At 52.4% G+C, this 19,688-nt stretch overlaps 1 protein-coding gene across 2 annotated transcripts in view; it reads left to right on the forward strand.

Annotated features, from left to right (window-relative positions):
* Positions 1-19,688, forward strand: part of SEPTIN8 (septin 8) — a gene marked incomplete at both ends in the record, with an annotated part of 37,605 nt that overhangs the window by 5,684 nt on the left and 12,233 nt on the right. The window contains 3 exons of one of the 2 annotated variants that reach the window (XM_084268486.1): positions 11,501-11,615; positions 14,898-15,102; positions 15,772-15,958. In XM_084268486.1, coding sequence (XP_084124612.1) covers positions 11,501-11,615; positions 14,898-15,102; positions 15,772-15,958 — 507 coding nt within the window. The remainder of the gene's footprint in view (positions 1-11,500; positions 11,616-14,897; positions 15,103-15,771; positions 15,959-19,688) is intronic. The other variant, XM_084268487.1, reaches the window with a different exon arrangement.

The following is a 19,688-nucleotide window of genomic DNA, read 5'->3' on the forward strand; positions in this document are numbered from 1 at the left end:
GGCTCTTGCCCTCTCTGGCTCACACAGCCTCACGACCCGATTGTCCCAGGGAGCTGCGGAGCGAGGGAGCCTGGGCTGGGTTTCCATGCCGGGCTCGGGGCGGCTCCCGTCCTCTCCTTGCTGTTGCTTGAGGTGCTGTGATGAGTCTGTGCCACCGCTGCATTACGTGTGCAGGGAGGCATGTGGGGAATGTCTCCAGAGTCCTCCCCAGGCAAAGAGTGTTTCAGCTGGTGGTTGCTGTAGCGGGGAGGCCGGATGCACCCCTCAGCTGAGTCTCTGTCTGCCTCTGATGGACTGTACAGGCCTTCAGCTGTGGGACGGTGGGAAGTGTGTTCCCAGAGCTCGTGTTGGTCATGCTGGAAGAGCATTCCTGCAGCAGATGGGGTTGCTGGGCGAGGAGACTGACTGTGCCATGAAATAGAGTACGTGTTCCTGCAGGTGCCCAGCGTGTGTGGGGCCACACTGCAATCACAGAGCAGCTCGGCTCAGGGGGACATCACTGGGGGGTCTCTGGCCCAGACCCCACTTCCAGCAGCCTGCTCTGGGCTTTGGATCCTAATCCAACTTGATCCTGGCTTTCAGCTCTGCCACAGCAAAAGGGTTGCCTGAAAAAGGGCTGCTGGATCTGGCCTCCCAAAAACTCTCTCCTTCCCCTGTCTTCTGCTGCAAAGATGTTTCCGTCTTGGACTGGTGAATAGTTTTGCTCTGTACTTCCCTACAGAGTGAAAAGCTCTTTCAGCTCATCTTCTATACCCTGATTTTGGATAGAGGTTTTCTTTTCTTTCCCTGTTGCCTTGAGTCTTTGGATTAGAGGCATTCTGTGCTAATGCACTTTGAGGCTTTCTGGAGGCATGTGTTAATAGGATGTATAGCAGCCAGCTTATTAGCATGATGACTCTGGTTTAGCTCTTGGAGCCGAGTGCCTGTTGTATGTAAAACTTCTCTTGGTGGTGGTGTCTTTTGGGCCATGTCATGAGGAGACTTGTCCAGCAGCTCCCAGTGCTGCTTGTGGAGATGCTGTGAGATGGCTGTGTACAGCAAACAGGGGGAAAGCATACAGTGCTGACCAGAACCCTTGGGTTCCCATTATCTCTCTGTTCCCTTGTCTAAAAATACACTGAATAATAGTATTTATTGTAATCAGGCAATAAATTCTGGAAGCACATGTGGGAATTAGCTGTGTTTATTTTAAGTGGTAACTAAAACAAATACCCGTGGTGGCTGACATCCAGCGTGGCTCCTTCGGTGCGGTGGGGATCCAGATCCTTTCCCCTCTTCTCTGGCCTTTGCCATGCTGCTCCTTGGGGCAGGTGTTGCTCTCCTGACCCTGTCCTGTGGCTGTTTGTGTGTGCCAGATGTCTCCTCCTCTTCCTCCCAGTGGGATGGTGGGGAAGGGAAGAGGTCCCGCTGGTCAGATCAGTTCAGTGCAGCATCTGCTGCCTCGGGTGAACTCTGGAGAGTCTCTTACTAGATAAGGTGATAAGATTAGTCCTTTGTCTGGGTTCATGGGGAAATTCCATTAAACTAAAAGCCTCAGCACCTTCGGAATAAATAACTTTGAGAAGAAGTGGACTGGGGCAGAATGGGGGGTTCTTTCTGGTTGGTATTTTGGGCTCTTTAGAAAGAGACCAAAGGAAAAGTTACATTGGGATTTTAGACTTTGCTTTCTTGGTTCTGGGCAGCTCTTGGGGGATGGAATTCTCAGGCTGACGAAAAGCTGAACTTTCTCATCCTCTAAGGACATTTTGGAGGAAATGTCTCTCATTTTTGGTTCGTTTTAGTTTTCTCTGCTTTACCCAACTTTCCCTGTTCTCAAAGGCAACGCTCATGTTTACAAATCACTGTGTATAATGCCCAGAAAATCCTGTTTTGCTCTTTTGCAAACTCTCACTCAGGGCTTGTGGTGAGGAACAAAATTCCTGCTTAATCTTTTCTTAATAAGAAAGACCTCACAATTAATTAATTAGTCTTCCTAAAGACGTTATAGGGAAATCACGAAATAACGGGTTAAGAAAAGGGGATTTTGCTTTTAGCATAAAAAGTCATAGAGGAATTTAAGCTGGAAGGAGTCAGCTTGTTTGTGGAAAATGAAAACTGGTGTTGCCTTCGCAGGTTGTATCAGCTTGGATGTGTGTTGTGTGAGAAGAGATGGGAAGCTTTAATCTCCCTTCAGCCTTAGCTCCAAAATCAGCTGGTTTAAGCCTGTGCCAGTCCCCTGGATCCTGTAGGTGTGTGTAGGACTCTTATTTCTTGTTTTGTGGTTTGGATGGAGAGCTGTCAGGCAGAGAAGGACCTGGGGGTGTTGGTTGGCTGCCGACTGAAGACGAGCCAGCAGTGTGCCTGGGCGGCCAGGAAAGCCAGTGGTATCCTGGCTTGTGTCAGAGATAGTGTAGCCAGTGGGTCTGGGGAGGGGATTGTGCCCCTGGACTGGGCACTGGTGAGGCTGCACCTCAAGTGCTGGGTCCAGTTCTGGGCTCCTCACCATAAGAAGGACATTGGGGTCCTGGAGTGAGTCCAGAGAAGGGCAACCAGGCTGGGGAAGGGGCTGGAGGGCAAATCTTGTGAGGAGCAGCTGAGGGAGTTGCGGTTGTTCAGCCTGGGGAAGAGGAGGCTGAGGGGAGACCTTATCATCCCTCCACTGACCTGCCAGGAGGGTGCAGAGAGGTGGGCGACGGTCTCTTCAGCCAGGGGACAGGAAAAGGGACAAGGGACAATGGGTTCAAGTTGCCCCAGGGCAGGGTCAATCAGCTGGGAGGGAAAAGTTCTTCCCTGGCAGAGCTGTGGGGCTGTGGCACAGGCTGCACAGGGAGGGGGCTGAGTCCCCACCCCTGGGTGTGTTTCACAGAGGGGAGATGAGGTGCTCAGGGATCTGGGTCAGCACAGGACAGGGACGGTTGGACTCGATGAGCTTAAAGGTCTTTTCCAGCCCCGTGACTCTGTGGTTGGTGGTGGTTGGGTTTTAAGGGAGGGAAGGCTGGAGCCAGGCTGAAGGCAGCGCTGGCAGTTCACTGCACACAAGCACTCCAGTGAGCGGGCTGGTGTGGGAGGGAGCGTGTCACCTGTGCAGACCCCTGCTGCTGGCTCGCCCAGCGTGTGGCTGGGATGTGGGTACAGGGCGTGCCACAGGAACCAAACCACCGCTTTGGCACCAGCTGCTTGGGCACAGGAAGGCAATTAAGGAGTTTGCCTAAGGAGTTCCCTCCTTTTAAAGAGTTTTGCTTGCTCTGCACACCTTCTTACAGGCAGGTGACTGCAGCGTGTGTTGAGCAAGCTGGATTTTTATGGGGTGCAGCAGAGCGTTTTCTTCCCCGTGACTTGCCCGGAGCCCATGGGATGCTAGGGAACACCCATGCTGGACCAGGGATATTTTTTTTTCTTTAATTTTTGTTTTCCCAAGATGTTGAACGTTGCTCTTCATAATGAACTCACTGGTCTCAGGGTTTATGAATAGATCTCAAAGACGAATTCTCCCAGAAAGGCATCCCTTCAGGCATCGTAACCTTTAGTTAGCCCCAAAGGGGGGAACCTCAGCTTTTGTCTCTTCTTGCCTCTGTAAAGTGCCTTTCATTTTGCTGTGGCAGTTCTTGGTGCTCACTCCATAGCTGTTTTTTTCAGTGATGTTTTTGCCTGCCTGGAGTGCAGCTGGGAGCCGGGAGGAATATGAATAAAGGCTCGAGTGTCTGGGAAAATTCTTGGCATTCTTAGGAGATTGGTTTAAAGGGGGCTGGGAATTGGTGGTTTATTTTATATATATTTTTTTTTTAGTGTGTGAGTTTCTTACTGGGGGAGACTGCAGTTTGTGCTGGGAGCCTGCTGAGGGGAGCACGTGGCAGCTGGAGAGGACTGGCTGGACTGGTGTCATGTATGAGGAAGGATGGCTCGGGCATTGCTGTGCTCTGATGTGCTGTGTGTTGGAAAGAGAAGGAAGTAAGGGGTGCTGGGGCTTTGCTGGAGGGCAGAGCAGTGTTGGAAGGGTGCTGGGGCTTTGCTGGAGGGCAGAGCAGTGTTCAGCATCCCAGCATTACTGTTTACAGCTCGAGCCTGCTGTGTGAGGAAGGGCTGAGCACAGGTTTTGTTCAGCCTTGAGAAAACAAGGCTTAGGGGATGCCTCATCACCACTTTCAGTACTTGAAGAGTGGCTACAAAGAAGATGAAGACTCCCTTTTCCATGTGACTCCTTGTAAAGGGACAAGGTGTAATAGGTGTGAGTTTCTCCTGAGGAGAATCGGATGGGATACAAAAAGAACAGGATTGGAGTGATCTTCCCAGGGAAGTGGTGCCTTCCCCAGTGTTGGGTGCTTTTAACATTTGGCTGGATGGGGCCACCTTGTCCAGGCAGTGCTGTTCTCTAGGAGGAGCTTTTGGCAGGAAAAGTTGGACCAAATGATCCTTGAAGTCCCTTCTCCCCCCACCCCCAAGCCTGCTAAGTGTTCCACTACAGGGACCTGGAATTTTGAGCACGTGCTTAAGGTAACTGAACACCTCCAGAGTTGTGTGTGTGCTCACACTGTGCAAATCTGCTTGAGATCAGTGGAGTTCAGGTGGGACAGTTGTGGCCTAAGAGGTGCTGAGGTCTTACTGGCCTGTCCCATTTCCTTTCATCTCCTGTGCTGATGGCACCCATGAGGTCACACTTGCTGTGCCTAAGCCCTCTGTCAAGATTTGCTATGCTCAGGGTCCTCTGTCTGTGGTTAGACAACCTCAGATTCAGTCCCATTGCTTCTCTTGAGCCACCTCTTTCTGCTTAGTAGACTGCAACGTATGAGTTCACTCATTGATGCTGTCAGACATCTAATAGTCCTTACCCTGAGAGTACAAGAACGAGAACGTGATGTGTGAGAGCAGTGATGGTGTCTGTTCTGAATGTTGCTAATGCTGTGGAGGTGCCTGTCAAACGTCAGATGTGGCTGTTGCTTCCCCTCAGCTGCTGAGCTTGGTGAAAGAAGTGTTCTCTTTGGGAAAACCTGAGTCTGTACCTGCTGCTGTCTCTCTGCAAATGTCAAGGGGCGTTTGTCGAGCTGGTGTTTAGAGATGGGGCGAGATCTCCTGAGAGAGGTGACTTGCCAGTGCACTGACCCAGAAACCAGGCCAGGCCCCAGGGAGTGCCACTTGGACAAAGAAGCTGAGTTTGGCTTCTGACACTGTTTGCCCAAAGGTCTCTAGGCAAGTACCCAGCTGCTCCATGACTCAATTGACTTGTGAAATGGTGCTAAAACTCCCAGCGCCTCTGTAAGGGTTCTGCAGGGCAGGGATAGGTGTTTGGGGAGGATCCCACAGCACCATGTGGGTGTGGGCTGGGGGTAGGCACCCTGCTTGTGCTGGACCCTGATGCAGACCTCTCTCTTGGTGGGTTTGTGGGTGCTCTGACTTGTCCACAGCCTCAGAGGGGCTGGGCAATGCTGGCAGCCTGGCTGCTCAGGGTGCCAGCATGGGTGAGCCTGCACACAGGGCTGGCTTGCTCTGATTGGATTTAATAAACAGCCAGGTCTCCTGCAGTCCTTTCTCTGCTCAGTTGCAACTGAGACTCCCTGTATCAGGACCAAACAATCTCCTGATTCCATGTGTTTCCACTCAGGAGACAAGCATTAAGGCCTGGAACATCTCCCCTGCAAGGAAAGGCTGAGTGGGCTGGGGCTGTTCAGCCTGGAGAGAAGAAGCCTGAGAGGGGATCTGATCAATAGGTATCAATAACTGAAGGGTGGGACACAGGGGGACATGGGCAGCTTCTTCTCAGTGTCTGTGGGGACAGGACAAGGGGCGATGGCCTCAAGTTGGAGCACAGGGAGTTCCACACCAATCTGGGGAAGAACTTCTTCCCAGTGAGGGTGAGGGAGCCCTGGGACAGGCTGCCCAGGGGGTGTGGAGTCTCCTTCTCTGGAGAGATTCCAGCCCCATCTGGACACCGACCTGTGTGCCCTGTCCTAGGGACCCTGCTTTGGCAGGGGGTTGGACCTGATGAGCTCTGCAGGTCCCTTCCAGCCCCTACAGCTCCGTGATGCTGTGACCCCCACTGGTGACACGTAGGAATCTGGGTGTTGCCCGCGCTGCTGTGGCCTGTGGCCGGGGCACCGGGAGGCGCAGCCATTGCTGTGTGGCTAACGCAGGCCCCGGCTGTGCCGGGCGCTGAGCGAGGCCCTGGGCGACCGCTCGGTCCCACCACGGGAGCTCTGCCCGGGCCCTGCCGAGCTTCCCCGCGCTGCCCCCCGCCCGGCTCCGCGTCACGCTGGGTGGGGAGCTGCAGCCTGTCTGCCTGCGCCCTCTTAACGTTCTGCTTTGATTTGATTGTAAATTAGAAGGGAGAGAGGATCTGTCTGTGCTTGGCCAGGGTGCCTGGCACGCTGCTCTCTGACTCTGTGGCTGTGGTGTGAGGGGATGGGTGGGCGCATCCATTGCCCCAGTGCCGGGGAGATGCTGGTGGGCACTGGGGTGAAGGTGGTGGGGCTGTACCCAGGCTGGAGCAGGACCTGTGCTGCAAAGCACTGGTGGATTTGGTGTTATTTAAGGTCAAGATCTCGGCCAGGATTGAGGAGTTCACTGACCAGAGAGTGCCTGGGCAGTGGGAAGCTGCTGTGCAGGGGTTGTGGTGTTGCCTCGTGCTATTTGGTGAGTGTGTGGAAAATGTTACTGGAAAAAAGCATGGGAAGAGAGGAACCTGAGGTAGTGCTGCCTGTGAGCTCTTGGAAGGAGAAGGCACAGTCTGAATGGCTGTGCCTCTGCCCTGCATGCAGGGCTGGCGTTTGGGCACCTGCAGCCTGGCCATGGCCCTGGGAGACCCTGGGTTGACAGTGTGAAGCCCTGAGAGGTGCTGGAGGGATCGTTGGGGAGCTTTGGGCTGAAGCTCATTGCCCTAGTGTAAGGCCTTTTCATCTAGCAGGGGGAAGAAAGGATGGAGTTTCCCCTCTTGTCCCTGTCAGCCTTTGCTGCTTTGCCTTGGAAAATGTCAGCTGTTCTTCTTCCTCATTTCTGTTTTGTGGGACCATGGAAATGGGAAAGGCACCTCTGATACAGCCTGAAGGGTAACCCAGCACGTTCCTGTGCATGCAGGAGCCTTTGCTCCAGTCCTGGTTAGCTGAGAACCAGCTTCTTTGGTGATCCTGGGTTTGCTTTTGGCTTTACAAGGTGTTCACGAGCTCTTTGCACACTGATGAACCTGCTGGAGCTGGGCACAACATTTACCTTACAACTCCAGTTCTTAGAAAAACCCCAAACAAACAAAACCCAAACAAACCCCAACAAAACCTCTGCCAAGCTCTTAAGAAAAAAGAAAATTAAAATCACAATTTAAAAACCCAAATACGACAATATATGGTTGTGTCACTTGAGCAGGCTTTTGTTTTCCCATGTGCCTTCACCTCCTTCATCCAGGAAGAGAGACAAGGCAAGTGTCTGTCACCCAAAGTGTTTCTTGTTGAGATGAACCAAAAAACAATTCCCTGTATCTCTTTGCTTTTTTTTTGTTTAACCAGATGATGTCAGAACAGTCTTTTCTGTCCAAGTTCCAGTCTGTTCCTACTGGTCCTGGTGTGAAACCAGGGAGAACAGGGACAGCACATGTAAAAGCAGAGCGAGCTGCTCCCTCCTGTAGTTAGGAAACCACATGTCTGAGGGGCAGCTGGCTGTGGGGCTCCTGCTGCCATCCCCCACGGGCTGTGCACCAGCCATGAAGCTGCTTTTCCTGGCAGAAGCTGCTGAAAAATGTAATGACGTGCAGTGAAACCGATGCTAATTTGGAGGTGAAGCATGAAGAGACTGGGAGAAGGGAAACTGTGATCTGAGTCTTTTTTTATTTTCCCTTTTTAAAGGCTCATAGGCACGCTGCCTGATGCTGCAGCCGGTGCTATTTCTCCTCACAGGTTCCTTCATTCCCTCTGTCTACTTGGAAGAACCTCATTACTGTGTGAATACCCTGTCAATCCCCTCCTAGGGATCTGGATCTGGTCTCTCTGATGCCATCAGTGACCCAAAAAGTGACGTTCAGGGCTACAGCAGCTGCTTATGGTGGGAGTTTGCACTTGGAGCCATCCCAAACTTAATTATCATGTTACAAAACGATCAGTTGGGCTTCAGGATAGGCTGGCTGCCTTGTGGTTGTTGGCAGCCCCAGGATGGGGTCTTGCCTGGTCAGGGCCAGGAGAATTGTCTCTCTGTGAGATGAGGGACCTAATGCTCACCAAGATGAGGGACCTAATCCTCACCAGGCATTGTGGAGGGTGGGAATGTTGGAAAGGGCAGGCCTGTGTTTCTGCCTGGCTGATCCCATCCAGCTCAGCCATGGAACCTGATGGCTGCTGTCCTGTGTTGCTGGCACCAAACGTGGAAAAAGTTTAGTTTAAAGCAGAAGCATCTCCCCCTCCTCCCCCAGCAGTTCTGTGCTGCTGCTGCCCTCGTTTATCGCAGCATTTGTATTCTGGATTGATTATTTATGCTGAGCATTGCAGGCTGGCTGCTTCTGCTGGAGAGGATTCAATTTTCAGGGTGACCTTGTTGCCTTTCCTGGCAGGTGAACGGTGTCAAGCTGTCCTTGGGCTACCCTGGGCGAGCAGCAGCTGGCCAAAGGGGTTAGTCATTCAGGGTGAGACTTGGAAATGAGTGGCAGGTAGGTGCAGGAAGCAGTGCCAGTGGTTGCTCATCAGAGCAGTGGGGAGGTTCCCCTCCTTCCTTTGGTGCAGGTCAGCTCACTGAATGGCACAGTCCAGTGGGGAAATCAGATGTATTCTCAAGGCCATCAAGTTTGTAGGCTCAGTGGGTTGGAGAGAAGGAATAAACCCAAGAAAACTCATTTTTTCTCCTTTATTTTCTTAGCCTTATTCCTTTCCAGCAGTCCTTGCTGTTGTTTATCCTAACACAGCAACAATGGCAAAATCCCTTTGGAGGCTGAATGACAGCTGAACACGCTGCCAGCACAGCAAATGGGTTTGTGCTTTGGTATCAGCAGCGTCTTGGACTTGAACCAGATTAGTATTGCTGCTCAGGGAAATAAAAGGCAACTGTGTGTTTCAAGGTCACTGACAAAGATGTTTGGCTGAAGCTTGGCTGGTGGGCTTAGCAGCCCTAAGAGATGGTGAGTGGTTCTGAGTGAGTGTATTCTTGTCCCGTAGCGAACGGTGACCAGAAGCCAAATAAAGAAGGGAAGAAGAAAGCCCTGAGCGAAAGCATTTGGGTTTCCTCCTCCTCAGCATGACTGAGTTCTCAGTGCAGCCCTGCCTCACTGGAGCCTATTTTAAAATCCTGAGCAGTGGTGCTGCCTGTTGCCTGGAAACCTCTTCCCAGCCTCGGGCACTCTCAGCCTAATCATAGCCATCGGCAGCCTTTATTTATTTCCCATCCAAAAAATGTCATCCCAGGCTTCTGGTTTGTGTTTTTGTTTGCTTGTTTTTGTTGATGATTTCAAAATGAAAAGACACAAAGTGGAACCATCAAACTCGGTGACTTTCTGTGGGAACGGCTTGCTTGGCTCCTGCTGCATTGCAGGGCTGGGAACTGGCTTTCTGAGTGCTCAAAGTTGGGGGTGAAGAGAGGTGGGTGCTGAGGAGATGGGGCTGAGGGTGGGAGGAAGCCCCCTAAGCTCTGCTGATGCATGCAGTGCCTTCCTGCACCTCCTGGCAGTCTCCTCCTTAGGAGGAAGGAACTCAGACCTAGGCGGCTCTGAGCCCACGTTCCTCTTCCTGGTGCAGCTGGTCCATCCTGTGCTGGATCTGTGGCTCAGTGTTGGGCTGCCTCTGTCAGCACCAACTCGCTTTGCTCCCTGTGTGCTGGGTGATCACCCCACAGTTAGGGTCTGTCCCTGCAGAGGGGTTAATCTGAGCTTTAGCCTCTCCATATGGCGCCAGATGAATGGAGAAAAGTCTCACTCAGACATTCCTGTGTGGTAGGGGCCCCTTTTAAATTCACCTAGACTTCTGGCCACCTTAAAACCATCACTGTTGCTGCCTGTCCCCCAGGAATACTTTCAATGATTGCTGCTTCCGCTCAGTGAGCACGATCCATCCTGCTGGGATGGAACAGAATCGATTGCAGGAGCCCAGTGTGGTTCCGTTGTGTCTGTTGGGGAGTCCCTCTGGAGGGTGCTGGGCTGAAATCACCTGGAAACTGGTATCACATACTAACCAGGGCAGGCAGAGGGGGGTGTGAGACTAAGGAGCTGCCTCAGCTGATCACAAGTTGTTCTTGTGATTTAAATGGTTATTTTACAAAGCTGAGAAAGGCAGAGCTAAAGAGGCTGCGACTCGAGGTGCAGTCGAACAGAGGTGGGTGCTTTCCTTAGCAATCTCCTGGCAGGCACAGAGCAACACACAAGGCTCATCACATCATTTCTTTTCCTCTCAAGTCATTCTACAGTCTGACAGCCCCCTAAGGCTCTTCTCAGGGTGTGCTCTCCTCTCACAGTCTCAGTGCCAGGGCATTAAGCCCAAACTGCCAGGGACAGACAGAAGGACCCGAGCCAAGGGGTAGATGGTTTTTCCATCCCAATCTTCCACAGTGTGCTGGTGATTAAGGAAACCAGACTCTTTTACTGAAGGAACAGTGAAAGAATCCTCCTCTGAACTTGTGTGTCCTGGCTTCTCCATGGAAGGAGAGAGTGTTTGAGAGGCTGTAGGGGCCATGCTCCGGTCCCTGCTCTCGGATGGCACCCACTCAGCTGTGCAGAGAGGTGACACATCCGTTGAAATACTTGTGCAAATCCAAACTTTACCATTCTTAATCACTGGGCATGGAAACGACCCTTCTGTTGGATGCTCCCTTCTGGGGTTATAGCTGACCCAGGCTGCCTGGCTGTATGATGCAGGGCACAGACCTGTGCTCTCCTCGGGTATTTCTTGCCTTGGTTTCAGAGCACAGCTAGCTACAGCTCATCAGTGTAGTGTGTCTCTGGGAGAGGGAGCAGACAGAAGGAAGGACAAAGTGCACATGGGGGAGGCAGGAAGAGGAACAGCAAGGAAACGGTGGAAAACAGCCTGGTCACAGATGGTAAAGCAAGAGGGTTCCTCGCCCTGCCTGCACAACCAGCACCCCTGGATGTGTGAGCAAACAAAACTGAGCTGCCCATGGCAAGAGCGAAGGGGGAAAAAGCACTGGGAGGAGGGGGAATGCAGAGCCTGTCTAGCTGGATCCAGCCCTGGGGTGTTAAATAAAATAAAATAAGATGAGGTGAAATGAGTACTAAAACACACAGGGCAGTGGGTTTGCCTTGGCTAATCTCTCCCAGCTGCACGTAGTTGGAGCTTGTGCTAGTGTTTTCTTTTCTTTGTAGCCTGGTAGCTTGGTTCTCCCGACTCCCCAGGAACAGCAGAGTTTTCCCCCTCTCTTTTCTGTTGCTGGTGGCTGTCAGGGGGTTTCAGCCATGGTGTGCCACAGCACAAGGTCCTGCAGCAGTGTTTGGCTTTGTGTTGGTGGCTCTGCAGCGCCTGGGAGGGTGGTTGTTGGGCTTGGTGAGTCCTCTCGTGTCTCTGACTTGCCATCTCAGGGCAGTTCTGCTAATCTGATTTCTTCTCCCTGCCAGAATGAAGAGAAGAGGAACCTTTCCCTGGGGGGCCATGTGGGCTTCGACAGCCTCCCCGACCAGCTGGTCAGCAAGTCGGTCACACAAGGCTTCAGCTTCAACATCCTCTGTGTGGGTGAGCACAGTCCCCCGCGGACAGGCACGGGCCGAGCTGGCAGCGCGCTGAGGGTGGGACCAGAACTTCTTGGTTGCTTGTCCTGCTGTGCCACGGGCCTCAGCAGAGCCTTTCAGCAAGGGAGAAATGCTGAACTCTTAAAAGTACATCTTGATTTCAGTGGGCTTGAGGTCTCTGGAGCTTGATGCTTCTGAGTTGTGGCTTTGACAAAGGACAGTTGGAGACTCGCTGCCCAAAACTCAAAGCAGTTTTGGGAAAAGATTTAATATATCAACTTCCTGCCTTTGGTGAGGAGTGGGGGAGATGGGTGTTGGACTGTCCAGAGAGCAGCAGAGAGGTCGCCATGGCTGAGCCCTGTGGGCCAAACCAGAGGAGTTCCTGTAATTGAGGTGCTGCTCATCTCCTCTGCTGCCACAGCTTTGCAGTAGGAAGGGCTGAGGGAAGACCTCAACCCTTACATGGCCAGTTTAAATATTTCCATTTACAAGCATGTGGCTGGCATGGTCAGCTTCTTGGTGAATACAGCATCCACATAAATGCTGTCAGCTGCACCACAAGTTAGCTGAGAGCTGCTGGCAAGAACTCTGTCACCTCTGAGTGCAAGCCTGCACCCCAAACCTAGGGAGAAGGGGCCTGTGTCTAGTCTGTGCCTGGTTGATGCTTCCCAGGGTGAGTCCAAGGACTTGAAACATGCCTGTCTCAGTGCTGCAAAGGGAGTGTTACTGGTTGTATTGATCATAAAGTAACTATCTTGAAGATTATGAGCAGATGTGAGAGCCTGACTGGAAAATACCCTCATTAATAATCTTGGTCTTTAATTTTGGCATCAATACAATCTAACAGGGGATGCTGGCTGGGGTACTAGGAACCAGTCCCTCCCAGTGATGAGATGAGCATTGCTTTGGCTGGTTCTTGTATTGTGTGTGGGGTCTGGAGTATGATAACCTCCCAGACCAGCAGAAACACATCCAGAGAGAGCAGCCTCCTGCCTGGCCCTCCCAAAGAGAACATGGCTTCATACAGAGCGTGCAGCGACACCCTGGCAGCTTGCACAAGGGGCTTGTGCTGTCCCTGAGGTGCTTTTGCATATCCAAACCATGAGGAAAGAGCACAGCTGAGATCAGTTGAACATCCTGGGCTTGTTCCTTAGCAGAAGGGTAACTGCAGCAGAGGGCAACGTGATCTTAGTGTTGCTCTTGGGGACACCTAGAAGGATGCTCCAGCATTCTCCCCTGGCCCTACTGCTTGTGCAGGGGCTTTTTGGGGGGTGGAGGACGAGTTAAAACCCCCCTTTACCCCATATTTACCAGTTCCTGCTCCCAGCTGTGCCCACAACTGAACAGGAGAATGGGGTTTACATCAGTACTGAGCTCTCCAGCCAACTTTCAGATTAACCAAGACCACCAGGCTGGGTTTATTTCCTTGCACAACCTTAGTGGCAGCTGGTAGGAAGCAGCAGGTGCCTCTGCCCTATTCCCAGCCCCATTTGTGGTTGTGCCTGAGGAAGGAAAAAGCCCAAAGCCCTTGGGAGCAGCAGGTGTGGCACCTCTCAACAGAAACTGTCTGCTGTAGGGCTCCTTGGTGGTGGCTGGGCTTAATGAGAGGGGTTGTGCTTGGGAGGAGCAGCATCTGTCTGTCCAAGGTGTATCAGGATGGGAAGTGAGGGGGGCACAGAAGGCCACGTCCTTGGATTCTGCCTCTCCTTGGCCAACAGGCCTGTGTGTCATGAGTGAGGACTTTAAATGGGGCCCCTTGTAGGCCAGTCTGGAAAACATCAGTCTTGTTTAGTTACCAGGAGCAGCCGTTCAAAGCCTTTCTGGCTCTCAGAGTGCCAAGTATTCTGGGATGGAGCTTGGTCCGTGATGCATCACAGGTGTCCCTCAGTGGCTGTTGCAACAGGGGGGATACAGATGGGAACCTTCTCCTAATCTGGCCCCCACTGGCTCTCCAAGAGCTGTTCTCCCCATACCAAGTTTCTCTGCCGTCTCCTCTCAGCTCCATGCTCTCTCCCTCTGCATGACGAATCATGGACCAACAGGGCAACCTTGAAGGGAGCAGAAACACTAAAGGCAGACTCCAGAAATCAAGAGCAGTAGGAGATGAAACCACTTGCATTGCAGCCACCACCATCCAGGCTGGTCTCCCTGTGCAGCTGGAGCTTTTCAGGGCAGAGCAGCACCCCGTGCTCTGTCAGACAGCTGCTGCCTTGCTGGGATAGTTTGGATGCCTGTGGATGTCTGCATCTGACGTGACAGAGGAGTTTGTTGCTTATTTCCTCCAGTTTGGCCAGTGCTGTTCCACAGGTGGCCCCACCATCTCAAAGCTCAGACGTGCTGTCTGGGATGTGTCTGTGCAGGACGGGACCGTCTTGGACAAGCTCACTGAGCACCTCGTGTGGAGCTTGTGGAGGGGAGAGCAAAAGAGCCACAGAGCTGACTGTGCAGCTGCTGAGGGGGAAAGGGCTGCAGCAGAGTGGACTTGAGTCCACTGACAGTTATTAGTGGGACATGTGTGCTATGGGGCTGAGGCTGTGGAAGAGGGACAAGCTGCTTTAAGGCTTCCAGGCTGCCCAAAGTTCAGCTGTGCAGTGAAATCCTAAAACCTTCATCCAGCACCTTTGTTGCTACAGAGTTTTTTCAGGCTGATGGCAAGTTGTCCTAGCAGGTTTGGAGCTGCCTGCACATTTCTCTGTGCTAAAATAGGCCCCCAGAGCCCTCCTCACAGGGGGCTCCTCTCAAACCAAAAATAATCCCCAGAGACTTTAATAGCAAAATAAAGCAAAGGGAGGAAGTGGCCAAGCAGCCTGTTAGGATTGGGAATCTGGCTGCTGGCCTTCCCTGTCCCCTTGGTGGCACATGAAACACCCATTGCTTCCCACTGCTCTGCAGCATTACCTGGAGCTATCACTGTGTTTAGGACAGCCAAAACCTGACCCAAACAGTCCTTGTCAGTGGGGCTGCTGGGTCTTACTCCTTTTCATCTGAAGACCAGGAGGAGTCTACTAGAACTACTCAGCTTCCCTGGTGCAGGGTCCTGAGCAAAGTCAGGGTCTGTGGAGGGGAAGGCAGCGTGTTGTGCTGTGCTGTGTGGCCCTGTGTTAGCTCTGCATGAAGCATGGGTGGCCTTCAGGAGTGCAGCTCCCTTCCCCACAGCTACACTCTGTCCACACGCGATCTGTAGTAACCTTTCACAGGACAATTTAGTTCTCCTCTGGAATTCCTCCTCTTTGAAGTACCTGTGACAAACTCCTGCTGCAGTGAGCTGATGATTTCCCCTCCCTAGGTGAGACTGGCATTGGGAAGTCCACGCTGATGAACACCCTCTTCAACACCACCTTTGAGACGGAGGAAGCCAGTCACTACGAGAGCGCGGTTCTCCTGCGGCCGCGCACCTACGACCTGCAGGAGAGCAACGTCCACCTGAAGCTGACAATTGTGGACGCTGTTGGGTTTGGGGATCAGATAAACAAAGATGAAAGGCAGGTCCCGTGCCATCTGCTTGGCATTCCTGGGCTTGGCTCTGGCGTTTAGATGTGAACTGCCTGCAGACCTGCTTGCGGTGCTGCGGAGGAGGTGTCTGTGCTGCTGTAAATGGGGCAGCTCCCTGCAGAGGCTCTGCTTCGGGCACTGAGTGTAGAGGGAGGTGGGTGAGGAACCAAAAAGATGTTATGCAAGGCTTTTCCAGCCCAGAACAGTGTCCTCCAGGAGCGTGAGCCGTTAACAAGCTGTCCTCAGTGCAGGGTTGGGAATGATCTGTTCTGGCAGTGATCGGTGTCTCTGGACCCGTCTCACTGAATTACACAGACATCTTGTTCAAGCCCCAGGAAAAGGCTTTCTGGGACTCCAAGGTCTCTCCTTGGTTGTGCTGCATTGCTACAGCCAGGTGGCTCAGCCCTGAGATCCTGGCAAAGTCGGATCTCTGAAGCAGTCATCTTTCCATGCTCCACTGGCCCTAGAGTTTGCAGTGCAGCCTCAGGATGCCCCAGCAACCTTTGGATAATAAGGTCTGTGTGCAAATGCCACGCTTTGCCTGTTGTAAGGCTCAGCTCTTTAAGCCTTATAACTACTTCCTCAGTGATAATACAGAAAACTCCTCAGGCCTTCAGACTGATTAGCTGTGAGCTCCAGTAGCTGGGTTGCTAATGGTATGGTTTTAGTTACAGGCCCATAGTTGAGTACATTGATACGCAGTTTGAAAACTATTTGCAAGAGGAGCTGAAGATCCGACGGTCTCTCTTCAACTACCACGACACCAGGATTCACGTCTGCCTGTACTTCATCACCCCGACCGGCCACTCGCTCAAGTCCCTGGACCTGGTGACAATGAAGAAGCTGGATAGCAAGGTAAGGGCTTGGAGACCACGCTCTCCCTTTCTGGAAGTGGTGAAGCTTCTGTTAACACTGTCACGTGGTAGGTTTTGTTCTGGAGAGCTTCCTGCATGTCAGCTGAGCTGTTTTTAGGACTCTGGTAGAGCTTCACTTGCTCTGGTGGGCTGCTGAGGTTGTGTTGGGTTTTTTCCTCTCTGGCTTTCCTGATAAACATGAGGTGGAATACCCAGCTAGCTGTGGGAAGTCTGAAGTGTCCATCTCTGTATGAATTGTACCCAGACTAGCTCGTGCTTATCAAAGCAATCAGCTGTGTCTTCATTAGCTCTTCTTCATGGCTGAGCAGGTAAGGATGTGTTCCAGCTCCTGCAGTTGATCTGTGGAGGCTGCAGAGCCACCTCTGCTGTCCTGACCCGTCTTCAGGAGAGGAGGGGTGAGAGAAACCAGAATGGTCCATGTCCTAAGGTGTGGCCAGTGCAGAGGAGACCAGGGCTGAAGGGAAGCGTTGGCCCTGCGTGCCAGCACACAAGGCAGCACATGAGCTGTCAGGGGGGTGCTTAACTGCTACTGCCAATGTCCCTGCAGCTCCGAGGAGGTTTCTGACACACTTCTGGTGGCTCCAGCTGTTTCCAGGCAGCCTCAGGAGGCTTCAAGCATCACTGCTCTCAGCAGCCTCTTTTCTCTTTGCAAGAACTTCCTGTCTTGCAGAGCAGTGTTCAGCAGCGAGGTGGTTCCTTGGGAGTGGCAGATCAGTCTGCAGAAGGGGCAGGTGAGGGAGCTGGGACCCTGTTGTACCTGGGAATCCCCTGGATTGCATCTAGGGAATGTCTCTTCCCTGACTGCTGTGTGCAGCATTGTGGGACTTCCCTGGGGCGTAGTTCCCCTCAGAGTCCCTGCTGTCTGCCCTTACCACCAGGGGCTGGTGCCCTGCTTCTCCTTGGCCCTGCTCCAAAGCAGGCACTGCCTTCCCATCGCAGTGAGCTCCCTGTAACCGTGGTGGCTGTTACACTGACTTCATCAGGAATCCAGAAAACTTTCCCTTCATAAACTCTTGTCCCTTGGTGCTGTGCCAGCATTACGTGTTCCCAGAAATATGCTTGGAGGAAAGCATTTGCACCATTCCCCATGGCGCTGGTGGTCCCACAAAGCTTTTCTCTCCTCCTCCATTCCCCACTTCTCACAGCTCCCTGTGGCTGCCTTTAATGTGGTCCTTGAGTACCAAAATAAATCCTTTGTGCTTGTGCAGGGATGGGAACTTTGTGCACACATGAGCTCTTTATACTTCTGAACTTCTACTTCGAGGCCTCTCTGAGGCTGTTTTATCCCCCTGTGCTCATCTTTCTTCTTACCACATCCTGAGAACATCTTGGATTTCATCACGTGGTGGCTTTGCAAAGAACAAGCAAGTAGAAGTAGAGACCACTGATGTTACCTGGGTGTCAGGAGGTTGTGTTGTGTTGCTGCATCGGTGGCATCCCAGGACATGGAGGTGCTTTCCAGGCACTCCTTAAAAAAGTGTGTGTGACCGTGCTGTGCCCCTTTCTAGCACGTGTGAGTCATTTGTGCTTGGGGGCCAGCACGTGTGTGGGGTGAAGTGGGGTGTCAGCAAACCCCAGGCAGCTTTCTGCCTGCTCCAGGCTGGTAGTTAACCAGTGGTAGTTAACCAGTGGTTACTGATGCTGAACAGAGGGGATGTGCACTGACTCACATCCGTGGTCACCCCAGCACACCCCAGCATGGCTTTCCTCTGGGAAAGCTTCACCTGGCTGGTGGCCCCTGCTCTGCGGTTGAAGATGGAGCAGCGGGTGCTGGGCAGGCATCAAAATCTGTGGGACCATTTCTAGAAGGAGCCTTGCTTGTAGCATCAAGTTTACAAAATCCCTTCTGGGTAAAGCTGTTTGGTAAACAAAACCTCTCATTGTACTGGAACAGAGCGTTTGGCTGAGCTTGTGGCCAGCTGCTGTCTCGGGTATTCAGATGCTGAAGGGGCTCTAGGTAGGGGCAGCAGGGCTGGCTGGGAGCTGGGAAGCACGTCTGGCCTGGCAGGGCCTGGCTTTCCACTGGGCTTAACTTGGAAAAAGGAGGAGAGAAATAAATGAGAGAAATCAAATTGCAGCTGTATCAGATGAGAAGGGGATTTATTGATCTAAACCAGGCCTGCCCTGGAAAGTGACGGCAGAACTGTGCGTGGCCATGGGTGTCCCAGGGCTGCCTGGTCGTTGTCCCTGGCTGGTTTCCAGTCAGCATGTGCTGGTTATGAGCTGTGGCTGGTGGCTTGCTGTCCCTGAGCTGACACATCCTGGGCAGGTCGCTGGCTGGTGGGGATGCTGTGCCCAGTTTGCGAGGTAGGATCGACCTGTTGGCCTTACTGGGATGTTGTGTTCAGGGACACTTTGGATATGAGGGTAAAACCCAGCTGTATTTCACAGGGTGAAAACGTGTGTAGCCTTTTCATAGTAGTAAAATAACTTTCTACTAGTTGACTTCTTTTGGCACGTTCTTGTCAGCTGCATTCCAGAGATGGGAAATACTCCTGTCCAAACGCTTGAGGAGGCCCAGTTTGTGTGTGTGTGCCCGTTCTCTGACTGGCCTGAAGCACAGGCTTCCTCTGGTCATAATCCCAGCATCTGCAAAGACTTCCAGCACATGAACTGACAGTCAAGGGGACACTGCATCCCTGCCACATTCAGTGAGGTGATGCTTCAGTAGTTACCTTCATGATTTTATTACTAGATCTTTAAGCAAAGATCTTTGCTTAAAAATCTGAGATTGCTCTGGGGTTGAAGAACAATCTGGGATTTTGCCAAGAAAAGCGTTATTTGTGTAAAAGTAGCAGGGAGAGAAACCTCACATGGTTCTGGCATCGCTTCCTTTCACTGGGGCTTCCTAAACCTGCTCAGGAAAGAGGAGAGGTGAGTTTTCCTCTCTGGCTGGTTGTGTGTCAGTCTGTTTTGGCCTTGCCTAGAGGTGGATGTGCAGACAGTGCTGTAGGAGGGCAGGATTAGACACGTGGTTGGGTTCAGGAGCATCTCACATCTCATGTGTTTCTTGTTTCCAAACTTCTCTGTCTTTTCTCCTCACTGGGAAGGGGTGAGCTCATTTGAGACTCGAGAGCTTTGGGGTGCCAATGCTCAAAACAGGAGAAAGGCAGACAGGAAGACGAGTGTGTGGTGCTCCAGGTATCTCTTGCTAACCATGGGCTTCCAGTTGTGGGTTTAAGGCATGCAGAAAATGAAAATAAAAGCAGTAATAATTGTTTTAATTAAGGAGTCTGCAAGGGAAGAGAAGGGCAGGAGGGAGATACACCCAAATGCCACTTCCAGGATTCTGCAGTACTGATGTTGGCTATTGATTCCTGGAAATAGGACAACTCATACAACCCTCCGAGCTCTGGCAGGAGGTGCTGAGTGAGTTGCTGTTCCAAAGCATGAGGAACCTGGTTGGAGGGGACTCAAACCAACCTCGATCGGCACTGGGGCAGCAGCAGGACTGCAGAGCCACTGGGAAAGCCAGGCCAAGCTCCAGGCTCTGCAGCCCCCTGGGAGAAGGAGGAGGGAGAACTGTTTAGGCCAACTGTGAGGGGGTCTAAGTCACCTCTTGTGCCCTTTGTTGGTGTGCCTGGCTGGTGGGTGCAGACCCCATGCTCAGCAGCTCCTGGCACTGCCTCTCCCCTTGCAGATACTGCTCCAGAGCCGGGGTGGGTGAGCCCTGAGCTGACCCTTTTTCCATGGGAAGTGGCTGCTCCTGC

This window comes from Gallinula chloropus, assembly GCF_964237585.1.
Source record: "Gallinula chloropus genome assembly, chromosome: 10".
NCBI classification, from domain to species: Eukaryota; Metazoa; Chordata; class Aves; order Gruiformes; family Rallidae; genus Gallinula; species Gallinula chloropus.